This window comes from Theropithecus gelada, chromosome 14 (assembly GCF_003255815.1).
Source record: "Theropithecus gelada isolate Dixy chromosome 14, Tgel_1.0, whole genome shotgun sequence".
Lineage (NCBI taxonomy): Eukaryota > Metazoa > Chordata > Mammalia > Primates > Cercopithecidae > Theropithecus > Theropithecus gelada.
This window is the reverse complement of record NC_037682.1, coordinates 66,391,436-66,403,926: the sequence shown is the minus strand read 5'-3', so window position 1 is coordinate 66,403,926 and position 12,491 is coordinate 66,391,436. Positions and strand designations below refer to the sequence as shown.

The window sequence follows — 12,491 nt, the reverse complement described above, 5'->3', positions numbered from 1 at the left end:
AAAGAAAGAAAGAAAGAAAGAAAATTGAGATTGCAAGCTTAGGTGATAAGGATGACTTTTCTAAGAGGTGATCTCCAGATTGAGAAAAAGGAATAGTTGGGTCAAAACAAGGTGGGTACAATATGCCTTAGATATATTCTGAGATTCTGTAATTGAGAGTATGTGCCTCAGATATCCTGGAGCAGACCTCTGCAAGGGAGTGAGAGAGCCGGCCTGAGGCTGTTATTAATTATTCTGAGGCAGTGAGCGGGTAAAAGGGTGCTCCACAGGGTCCCTGGGAGAAATTCTCTGGAACTGTTCCTTTCTCTGCCACTAGCCTCTTGGCTCTTATTCCCCAGCTGCCCCAATTCTCTGAAGCCTGCAATGTCACCAGCGAGGAAACAACAGTTTGAGTGAGGGCATGGTGGTGGAAAATAAAGTGTCATGGGACAGAGATGAGTAAGGTGTGGCTGAACACAAGTTGGTCAGGCACTGTCAGGAACTTTTGAGGCTTGATGGAGGAAACACCTGCTGGTGCTACTCAGAGAGAGGGGGGTGTGTAGCAGATTTTGGGTCTGGGCTCTGCCACCTGGGCAAATCCCTTCTCCAACTGGGCCTCTGCATCCTATGTAGAAAAGTTTGTGTAAGAATCATATTAACTTGCTGTTGACCCTTTGGTTTTAATACTTTGGACTCAAAGGTCTCATCTGACCCCAACCATAAGCCTGTGAAGAATGCATGGTGGAACTATACCAACTTTACAGCGAGGCCAAGTCCCGGTGAGGGGCAGCGACTCGCCCACCACCACACAGCCACGCCGCAGCAAAGTCGGCTCCTGGAGATCGGCCTCATGCTGGGCTTGCTGAGGCCCAGCGGAGCGAGAGGCTTTCGGTCTCTGGTCCAGGAAGCAGGCGCTGCAGGGGACGGAAGGGTCGTAGCCCACAGCCAGGGGAGGCCAAGGAGCTGGGCGGAGGCACTCAAGGCCAGCCCCGGGAGAAGTGGGTGTGCTGGGGCCCGGGCGGGGCCGGGGGAGGGGACGCCTGGGGGAGGGAAAAGGGATCCGAGCGCGGGTGGGAGCCCAGAGCCAGAGAGCGCGCTGGGCGGTGCCGGGCACCCGCGGAGTGGAACCGGGCCGGTGGAACGCACAGGGTCGCAGCACCTGGGCCATCCTCGGTCAGAGGCCAGCGAGCAAAACGGGCGCCCCAGAGCCTTGCTGAGAGGCAGGTAAGGCACCCACTGAGCTGGGAAGGCTGAGCTACAGTCGGGGGTGCAAGTGAGGGGTCTTCCCGCCTCCCTTCCAAGGGTCACGGGGCACTCCCCGTGAGACTGTGGAACCGACGGGGCGTGGGGCAGGGGTGGGCGCTGCAAATACCGAGCAAGTCCTCCAGGATCCTCCCCGATCCTCCCGTTCCTCCCGAGCGCAGTGATCGCAGAGCAGCATGTGGGAGTAGGGAGCTGGGCTCTGCGCACCCCGTCTGGAAACCGTGGGGACTTGCGCCGTTAGTCCCAGCCCTCAAGACGGCGACAAGAAAAGTTCCTCCACACCCACAGGAGTGCAAGTGAACACCTGCGGCTGGCAGCCAGTGCACGCGCAGAAAAGACACTTCAGGACCCAGCACAGTCTCATTTGGCCGGGGCCACTGGCTCTGCGGAGCTGACTTGCCCATTCCCTCTACCACACTGTGTCCCTCACCCTGTCTGACCTAGTCCCGGGAAAGCTGGGGACTCCCAAAATCATCCTCTGCTGCCAGTAACATAGGTCGAGGCTGGGAGTCGGGAGACTTGAGTTCTAGTTTACAGGCTGTGTAAACCCGGGCAGTCACCCCTCAGCTCTGCGCCTTGCCCTCGCTTTTCCTGGGTCACCATTTGTAAAATGGGCCTCCTGCTCCTGTTGCCTGCATACCCCATGGGACAGAAGGAGAAAGGGGGATTGGACCTGGGAGTCTCTTATCTCGAAAATAAGTGAGTTTAGTCCTTGCACGAAAGCCCACCAAAGTATCCCCTCCTAAAATCCTCTCCCGACTCCCCACTAATTTGCATATAGGGAAATTGATACCCCAGGGGAGATGATTTACCTAAGGTTACAACAGAGACCAAACAGAATTAGAACCCAAGTTTCCTCAGTCCTAGCCCAGGGCTCTCTCCACTTCACCTACAAAGGCATATTGTAAACGTGTGAGCGCCTCCTTATTTCCTTGCATCCGTCCACTTTGTTCCTGATGGAGGAGACCCATGCTGGGGGCCTGGAAACTGCTTTCAGATTTTCTTGACTCCTTGAGATGATAACCATCACCTTCACCATCCCTCACTCACTCCATACCTCTCAAAGCACGTCCATAAATTTAATGTGCTAGTGATCAAAATACCTTCTGAGAGGGAAGAAAGACAAGAAACTCCATCTTATTGATGAGGAAAATGAGGCCTAGAGTGATAGTTACTCAACCAAAATGCATGACTAGACGTGTTGGCATAGTAGGGGCAGGAACCCAGGTCTCCTGATTCCCCCTCTGATGTGTTCTCCACCAGCTACAGGACTACAGAATGGTACCCCTCAATGATAAAGGACTGCAGGGATGATCAGAGAGGGTGGGAAACAAGGAAGGCTTCTGGAGAAGGTGAGGTTCCTGGGAATCAAGAAGAATAATAAGAACCTCCTGGTTGCGTCTGAGGCTAGGAGAGCTGGGGTGGGAAAGGAGACATAGAGATGGCTGTTCTTGATAATATGGGGGGAAAGGAAAGATATGGAGACAGAAAAGGAAACAGTGTGACCAGGCTGCCTGATAATTTTCTTGTATGTTTGCAATTTCTAAAACTTTCCCATCTCTTGTCTCCTCCAGTTCTCATGTGAGTTAGGCAGGGCAGGGATCATTATCCCCATCTTATAGATGAGGTTCAGAGGAAGTAAATGCAGTGTTCAAGGACACAGAGCCAAGCATACAGCCAAGATTAGAATCATGAAAGGAACACTTGAACGGCAAGATCACAGGCCGAAGGACCGGGGAGTTGGACTGTGTGTGTGTGTGCAGTGGGTGGGTGTATATAGCCACACCCTGGGTAGGTACACAGGGAAGAGGGTTGCAAAGCCATTGCTGGTGTTTTGAGGCCAAGAATGTTTGCCCTTTGGATTGAATGGGGTCCAGGTGCAGGGAGCATCTGGGCTTCCAAAGAAAGCTTAGAATTCCTCCTCCTGTGACTCACCCCACCTGACTGAGATGACTGCTTTTCTTTGAGCCATCCCTTCCCCAGACCAAAGGAAATCTGTTTTGCCCTTCCCTGGAGGTTGCTTTTTAAATATTGTAAGCTGTTTTCATGAATGTATATGTGTGTGCCAGAGCAGAGGCATGCTCTTAGAGAAGAGGCATTGATTCATTTATTCTTGAATGCCTGCTAGGTATCAGGGCTGGGAAATAAAGAAATGTATGAGGCACAGGACCCTGCCCTCTTACCTCAAAGCACAGTTACACACACACACAAACACACAATTTCAATACAGCATAGTGCTCTAATAAGTCTTCGTGCAAAGCACTTTTGGGGAAAAAAACAAGAGGGAGAGACTAACTGGCTAGGGAGTGAGGAAGGAGGTGTCCCAGGAGAAGGTCTACAGAGATGAATTGGAGCTGGGTCTTGAAGGATGAGTAGGAGTTTGCCGGGCAGGTAAAAAGAGGAAGGGCATTCTTGTTTAAGAAAACAGCATGAGCAAAGGCAAGAGATGTGCAAGTGCAAGGAGTATTTGGAGAGTGGCCTGTAGTTCAGTGTCATGGGTGCAGGCCACTGAGAAGAGCTGTGGGGAGATGAGGCCAGTGTCAGAGTCACATTTCAAGGCACTTCAGTGGTAATCAGAAGAGTTTAGAGTCTGCCCTACTGGCAGGAGGGAACTTATAGTGGAAAGGTCTGTGGAGGGGAAGTCAAGATACTTGGTTTCTGGCTCCAACTCTGCCACTACTGGGCTGTGAGACTTTAAGCAGGTGATTGCCTTGGGGAGGAGGGTCTATTTTCCCACTGGTTGAATGAGGGGGTTGCACCAACAACATGATCATGAAGATCTCTTCCAGCTCAGATTCTATTCCTTTTCCTTCCAACTGGATGCTAGGGGCTACTCCTTCAACTCCTCTCCCACTCCACCAGCTCTCCAGTCCACAAGAGTGGTAAGACCACTGAGGGGACAGTGGCAAAACTGTACACCCCAGGAGCTGTCTTTGGATCACCTACCTGCTTTATGTGACTTTTTCTACCTGCCTCTCTGTACTTCATTTCCAGACACTGAAGACGCTCATTCTGAAAGAGTAGCTGAAATGGAGCAATGGGAAAGAAAGACCCAAGGGTAGAGTTTCACTTTTCCCCCAGAGCAACCTGAACGAAAACCCCACTAAGATCCCCAGTTCATCCCTCAGATCACAGCTTTAGTCCCCAAGTAGGGGTTGGACAAGTGCAAGGCAAGTGCATTTTGTGAGAACCTGGTAATGTGTGGGAAATAGCAGGAACAGAGAGTGAACCTGGCTCATCTAGGGAATCAGGAGTAGGTCTGGAGCAGCGGGGTGCATGGGAGACGAGAGCATAAAGGAAGGCTACCTCCTCCTCCGAAGCTTACCAAGCTCCATCTCACTGGGTCCTTGACTAAGATTGGTGAGAATCTGTGGTGCACGAAAAGGCCATAGTAACAAAGTTAGAGGAGATGATGCCCCATGACACTAGGAGGCTGTGCCTGGTGTGATGTGAAGCTTAGATGTGAGGAAACACTGCCATTTGTAGTGGAAAGAGCACCTGAACAGTATCCCCAAACACCTGGGTTCTTGTCTGAGTGCTGCCATTTATGGGCCATGTCATTTTGGACTAGTCACTTCTCCCTTCTGAGCCTCAGTTCCCTCATCTACGAAATGGAGGGTTGGCCTGGAATCTAGATTCTAGAAGATCCTTAAAGTCCCTGTCAGCTTGGCCATCTGCTCACCCTCTTTCCTCACTGGCCTATCTTCTATTTCAAGGCAAGACCTCTCCAGGGCAGGAGCTCTGTCTTCCCCATCCAAGGATCTTGGTAATCAGGGACTCTCCTGGACAGGGAAGCCAAGGAACTCAGAAACAGTGGCAAAACTCCCCTGTTCCTGACTGCGAGTCCCCAGCTTGAGCCCCAGAGGCAGTCCCAGAGCCCCAAAGAGAACCAACCTGTGCCTTCATCAGCTTTCTGCCTCTCCTAATTCAGACAGGAGGCCCTTGCACCCAGGCCCTCCCTCCCACACAAACCCAGCACCCAGAGGTGTGGAACTATGGCCTCTTTCCTCCTCCTGTCAGAATCACAAACATCCTAGTCTATCCAGAGAGGCCCTGAGGTGTGAAAGGTCTCATGAATCTTTATTCCCCTCATGGAACACTGCCTCAAAGCCCCCCGCTGACCTCCACACTGTCCCCTTCTCCCACTTTCTGCAGAGTCTATCTCCTCCTCAGGCTGGATCATCCTGGCAGGTGAGCTGTGAAGAGGAAAAATGAGTAAATCCCTCAGTTTGGCTCGGCTGGGATATTAGATGTAAGTCAGTCCCAGGGCTCAGAAGCATCTTAACCTGTGAGGAAAAGGTCTACAGCCTTCTCTATCTTGGGATTTGAGAAGCTCTAGAAATCCCCCAAAATGCTTCTCCCATCAGCCTGTCTAACTTCCCATGGTTTCACAGCTTGGTTTCATGATTCAAATCATCACAGGACATTAGAACCAACTGGGACCCCTTCATTTTCCAGATGCAGACAGAAGCTGAGGCACAGAAAAGGGAAGTCTTACGTCCAAAGTCACACAAGGAGCAGCTGAGCCAGGACAACGCCCTATGTTTCCATTTCCTTCACCGTAAAGTAAGGGCATATAGCCTAGATGGGCTCTGAAGGCCCTTCCAGCCTCTGCTCTACAAAATACAACCACCGCCATCTGTGCAGTGTCTAGTGCCAAGCACTACATGTTTTAATTTTCACAACAAAGCTCTGCTACAGATAGTGCTCATTCTGTGACCGTGTTCATATCCTGTCTATCTGAATAGATTGGGTGGTAACACATCATTTGTTCCTGTGTAAAATATCAACGCAGCTGCCATTCTCCCACTCATGTCTGTTCCCTTGGCATTCTAAAAGGCCCTTGCTAAGGTAACCCTTAGGAAAGGGAATGTTTTAGGCTGCACCATCAGCTGGTCCCTGAGTGTGAGTCCACATGTTAAATAGGTTTCTCATGATGTCACCCAATGAAGACACTAAGTCTGGAGTTGGGGGACAGCAATCAGAGGCCCTTTGGTCACTGCACAGTTCCTTTAACTGCAACCCTAGGCTGGCCTGACCCAGCTGCTGCAGGAAGGGGAGGGGCTGTGGGAGGGGGTCAGAGCCCACAGCAGGACTATTGCACAATCCTTGGGGCCTGGCCTTGGGCAATCCACCCTGGTTCCTTCCTTTTCTGCTTTCTAGCTCTGGGCTTTCCCAGCTCCGAAGTCAATACTGAGATCTCAGATGTGTCCAGAGACATCCTGAAGAGGCTCGGGGGTTGAGGAGCCTTAGTGTGTCCACAAAGAGACTCCTGAAACTGACTGAGAGCCAGCGGATTTGCCAGCTGGTGAGTCTTCCAGATTGAGATTTCCCTCCCTCTCCCTGTCAGTTAAAACCCCTTTCCGATGATACGTAAGAAAACTGAATGGTAACTGCCCTGCCCTGGGATTGGAGCTCGGGACGACTAGGAGCTTTCACCTTCACAGTATGTGCTGCGTCCATTCTTTTTTTTTTAAACCTATGTGTACATATTTGCTTCTTGAAAACAAAAAGTTTTTAATCCTCTTCTGTATAATACAAGTGTATACTCATAGCAAGCCTTGAAGGAGGAGGCCAAGGATGATCATTTCTTTTTTTTGAGACAGAGGTCTTGCTCTGCTGCCCCGGCTGGAGTGCAGTGGCATGATCTCGGCTCACTGCAACCTCTGCCTCCCAAGTTCAAGCGGTTCTCCTGCCTCAGCCTCCTGAGCAGCTGGAAATACAGGCATGCGCCTGGCTAATTTTTGTATTTTTAGTAGAGATGGGGTTTCTCCATGTTGGCTAGGCTGGTCTTGAACTCCTGACCTCAGGTGACCCGCCCACCTCAGCCTCCCAAAGTACTGGGATTAAAGGAGTGAGCCACCGCACCTGGCCTATTTTTTTAAATTGTGCTTAAAACACACACACACACACACACACAAATGTACCATCTTAGTCATTCTTGAGTGTACACTCAGTAGTGTTAGCTAGATTCACCTTGTTGTGCAGCAGATCTCCAGAACCTTTTCATCTTGCAAAACTGAAACTCTATACCTACCATACAACAAACAACTCTATGGTCATCTCTTTTGGTAGATGAGGAAACCGAAGCCCAACCAGGGAAAGGAACTTATTTCCTTCAGAGTAGGCTCCTCCAGACATTTACACTGTTTGTTTGTTGTCTACCTGTGAAATTGCCTGAGGCTCCTTCCTCCTTCAACCCTTACTTGGCCATTTCCTCCTCGGGTCTCACATCTGTCTCTACCCCCACTTTGTTATCCTCTCTGCCCCAACTCGTGACTCAGCATCTTGCACTAAACTATTTCAAGACTCTTGTAGCTGGGCTCACTGCCTCAATTCCAGCTCCCTCCAGTCCACATGACAGAGTATCCTTTCCAGGCACAGATCTGACCATTTTATCTTCCCTAGCTACAGAATAAAGTTCCAACTCTACAGAGTGGCACTCAAGGCTGCCCATGATCTGGCTCCTATCTCTCCTGTCCCACATCCTATGCTATTCTTCTACACATCTTACACTTCAACCTCTTTATGCTACTTTCCATTTTTCTAAACATGTACACACTTTGTTGCGCCTTTGCTCATGTTGCCTTCCTTTGTCTTCTCTGCCTCTTAAAAATCCTTCAAGGTCCAACTCAAATGCCTCCATCACTGTGGACACTCTCTAAGCCCTGATCAGTATCCATTACTTATTCCTTTTAGCCTTAGTAGCTCCTGGCTTGTCCCCTGCATTGTATCAGAGCAGAGCCCCTGGATCTGGGCGAAGGCACTGGATCTGAGCCACCCCGAGCTCCCATCACAGGGCCTGGCCCATATTGGTGATAACTATCTGGATGATTTTTTGAGTTATTTATTTCCTCATGCTGCTCCTACTTGCTATTGGCAGACACGAGGGAAGAAGCAGCCACAGATCTTTTGCCTGACACATGGGGTAGTAGATGAGAACGTATATCTCCTGGATCTTAACTCAGTGAGCTCTTGTTCTTCTCCCCTCCTCCATCCAGACAGGACAGCACAAGTACTAGATGGCAGAGGGCCCCAAAGGCCTTGCATAAAATGCTGCCCAGTCCTGGCTAATTGCGTTCATAGAGCCATTGATGAATATTTATCATGGTCAGAATGATCATATTTTCCAGGGAAGAGATCTTACGGTTAATAGTCACATTAGTTAACTTTAGTTTGTTAACAGTTCTGCCCATATGATGGAGGACTGAATGCTTGGCCCATAGAGAATTCCTTAAAGTGGACATCTTTACTAGAAACTATTGAGAGAAGGATCACACCCATTCAGTCTTAGGGCAGTCCCCTAGAAAAAGGGAATGCCCAGCCAGTCGCAGGGTAGTGCCCTGGGAAAGGAGAACACCCAGTCTCAGGGTAGTCCTCCAGATTGGAGGAAGAGACATAGCCCTGCTGACCAGGCGCATGTGGCCTGATGATATCCTTATCAAAAACAAGAGGATAGCCACATATTGCCTTATATGTTAAGTGTTGGGGGGAAGGGAAGGCTGTGATGATAAAGGTGGTGTAGTGTGGCTGAGGGGTGGGGAGCACTGAACGGAGGCTTCCCTAAAGGAAGTGAGTGTGGGGCCTTGTTTACAGGGAATGACATATGGTTTTTCAGAGACAAGGATGCAAGTCTGTTTTAAGATGTTCTTTCTGACTGGGCACAGTGGCTCACGCCTGTAATCCCAGCACTTTGAGAGGCTGAGGCGGGTGGATCATGAGGTCAGGAGATCAAGACCATCCTGGCTAACACGGTGAAACCACATCTCTACTAAAAATACAAAAAAATTAGCCAGGCATGGTGGCGGGTGCCTGTAGTCCCAGCTACTTGGGAGGCTGAGGCAGGAGAATGGCGTGAACCTAGGAGGCGGAGCTTGCAGTGAGCTGAGATCGCGCTACTGCACTCCAGCCTGGGCGACGAGCGAGACTCCATCTCAAAAAAAAAAAAAAAAAAAAAGGTTATTTCTATATTATAGACTAAGGATCTCTGAGAAGAAGGAAAAGGAACATTTATAATCACTTAGTATATGCCAGGTACATAATGACTTTATTTCAGGAGACAAGATAGTTGGCGTGCTTGTGTCTTCTTTTTGTGGGCAGGTAAACCCCAAGCCAGACTGAGAACTCCTTTCACTCTCCCGCCCTCAGGCCCAAGCTGTTCTTCTCTTCTCCAGTGCCTACAGTGGTTGCCAACCTGTTCCCATTTCCCTGACCACCTCCTTTCCAACAGAATTTCTGCAAATAGCTAGGAATATCTAGTCTTTGGGACACAGAATGCTTGAGAGGTCAAATGATCCAGCTTCTGGCCTCTAGGTAGGATGAAATTTAAACCATCCCCAGGCATCTTCCAAAAAGGTGTACCCATGGAGTCTTTTTTTTTTTTTCTTTTGAGACAAAGTCACACTCTGTGGCCCAAGCTGGAATACAGCAGCTCTATCTTGGCTCACTGCAACCTCCACCTTCTGGGTCCAAGCGATTCTCCTGCCTTAGCCTCCCAAGTAGCTGGGATTACAAGTGCTTACCACCATGCCCAGCTAATTTTTGTATTTTTAGTAGAGATGGGGTTTTACCATGTTGGTAAGGCTGGTCTCCAACTCCTGACCTCAAGTGATCCATCCGCCTCAGCCTCCCAAAGTGCTGGGATTACAGGCATGAGACACTGTGCTCAGCCTGTCTGTGGAGTCTATAAAGAGAACTGTGCTGAAGGAGAGTTGTGATGAATGTCTTCTTATGGTGCCACACAGTCCTGCTGAGAGCTAGCTTGGAAGTGGAAGCAGCTCTAAGCTAGCCACAAGGAGCAGGGCTTTCTGTCTTGGCTCTACCTCCAATATTCTGTGATCATGGACAAGCCACTTATTCTCTCAAGGCCTCAGTCTCCCTGTGTGTAAAATGGCAAGAGTTACATTAAATAATCCTTAAGGTCCTTCTAACCTAAAGTTCAGTGATTTATAGAATCTAAAGAAATGAGTGATTAGTATGGGTTCTGATGGTCGGGGAAGGCTTTATTCTACAATTATTTATTGAGTACTTATCGAGTGCTGTCATAAGTGACTGCATATAGCAGTCAGTAAAACAAATATAGGCCCTGCCTTTATTATTTAGTATGTGGTCTAGTGGAAAAGACAAACATGTAATCAAGTAACCAGAATAAGCTATTGTATTAGTCCATTTTCATACTGCCATGAAGGAATACCCGAGCCTGGGCAGTTTATAAAGAAAAAGAGGTTTAATGCACTCACAGTTCCACATGGCTGGGGAGGCCTCACAATCACGGCAGAAGGCAAAGGAGGAGCAAAGGCACATCTTACATGGTGGCAGGCAAGAGAGCAGGTGCAGGGGAACTGCCCTTTATAAAACCATCAGATCTCTTGAGACTTATTTACTGTCATAAGAACAGCATGGGAAAAACCCACCCCCATGATTCAGTTACTTCCTACTGGGTCCCTCCCATGACACATGGGGATTATGGGAGCTATGATTCCAGATGAGATTTGGGTAAGGACACAGCCAAACCATATCAGCCATGATGCTAGGATTTTACTGGGATCTGAAGGGAGGAGGTCATTTGAGCTCCAGGTGACAGAGCCATCCCCTCTCTCTTTTCTCTTGCCAACAGAGCTTCTACCGAGTCTTCCCCCACCTCAATCCCTGTTGCTATGGAGACTACCAATGGAACTGAGACTTGGTATGAGAGCCTACATGCCGTGCTGAAGGCTTTAAATGCCACTCTTCACAGCAATTTGCTCTGCCGGCCAGGGCCAGGGCTGGGGCCAGACAACCAGACTGAAGAGCGACCGGCCAGCCTACCTGGCCGTGATGACAACTCCTACATGTACATTCTCTTTGTCATGTTTCTATTTGCTGTCACTGTGGGCAGCCTCATCCTGGGATATACCCGCTCCCGCAAAGTGGACAAGCGTAGTGACCCCTATCATGTGTATATCAAGAACCGTGTGTCTATGATCTAACACGAGAGGGCTGGAATGGTGGAAGACCAAGACACCTGGGGATTGCGTCTGGGGCCTCCAGAACTCTGCTGTGGACTGCATCAGGTCTCAGTGTCCCTATCTGTAAGAGCAACAAGAAACAGGGCTAAGGGAGGTCATCACTGGGGTGGGAGAAGAGGGGCTGGTAGACCGAAGCCTTGTGCATAAGGATTTTTTCCCAGGAAAAGATAGACTTTATAAACAGTGGGAGTCCATGAACAAACATATAAAAGTAGCAACAGATAATGACCAATAACTGGTTCAGTGGCTGGAGTACTGGGGGCCTGAAGGTTGGAGAAAGGAGAAGTTGTAGCAGAGGGAAATGAGACAGGAAGATGCTCTGGGGACACATTTTTTATGTGTTATCTTCAAAAGCCATGAGAAGCAGTGATGATTATCCCATATCACAGATATGATTTACCACCACCACCCTGCCACCACTCCCACTCGCACTCCCATAAAGAAAGCAGGTCAAGTGCTGTGCCGCCCATTTGGGCCTGAGTAGTGCCATGATTGGAACCCAGGAACTCTGGTCTCCTTGCCTAGTGCTTTTCAAAACTCTGTGCCACACAGGAGTGGATCCAGGCCTGAAGGTCATACAATTCTGGGGACTCTCTTTAAGAAAAAGAATTCTAAAATATCTTACTTTTGCAAACATTATGCAAATATACTGCCACATTAATATGTTGCTAGGGCTCCTACTAGGACCTTAAGAAGGAGCTCATGTGAGTCAGACCCTGAATGTTAGGCCTTGTTAGCTCTATGGTTCATATGCTTCTTGAACCAAGTCACAGGGTACTTCCCAGCCACATTGCCAGTCAACAGGACTAAACTACCTCCAAAGCAGCCTCTTCAGTTTTGAGTTCTGTGAGAAATGTTTTCCTTTTCTTTTTCTTTTTCTTTTTTTTGAGACAGTCTCCCTATGTCACCCAGGCTGCAGTGCAGCAACCCAGTCTTGGCTTACTGCAACCCCCACCTCCCAGGTTCAAGCAATTATCCTGCCTCAGCCACCTGAGTAGCTGGGATTACAGATTCCTGTCACCACACCCAGCTAATTTATATATATATATATATTTTTTTTCTTTTTTTTTTAAAGTAGAGGCAGGGTTTCACCATGTTGTTGCCCAGGCTCGTCTCGAACTCCTGGCCTCAAGTGATCTGCCCATCTCGGTCTCCCAAAGTGCTGGGATTACAGGTGTGAGTGTGAGCCACCACGACTATGAGTTTTCTGAGGTCATATTGAATCTGCTTCTATAAGACTGA

General features: G+C 49.1%; 1 protein-coding gene across 1 annotated transcript; it reads left to right on the top strand.

The window, feature by feature from the left end:
- The first annotated feature begins 6,504 nt into the window (after window positions 1-6,504).
- Window positions 6,505-11,481, top strand: KCNE3 (potassium voltage-gated channel subfamily E regulatory subunit 3). Its single transcript, XM_025357097.1, has 2 exons — window positions 6,505-6,550; window positions 10,859-11,481. Exon 2 carries the CDS (start codon window positions 10,899-10,901, stop codon window positions 11,208-11,210), a length of 312 nt encoding a protein of 103 aa, XP_025212882.1. The 5' UTR covers window positions 6,505-6,550; window positions 10,859-10,898; the 3' UTR covers window positions 11,211-11,481.
- Window positions 11,482-12,491: the final 1,010 nt, after the last annotated feature.

Bases quoted from the DNA above. Each gene is read 5' to 3' on its own strand.
- KCNE3 (XM_025357097.1), top strand. From the start codon at position 10,899: ATGGAGACTACCAATGGAACTGAGACTTGGTATGAGAGCCTACATGCC.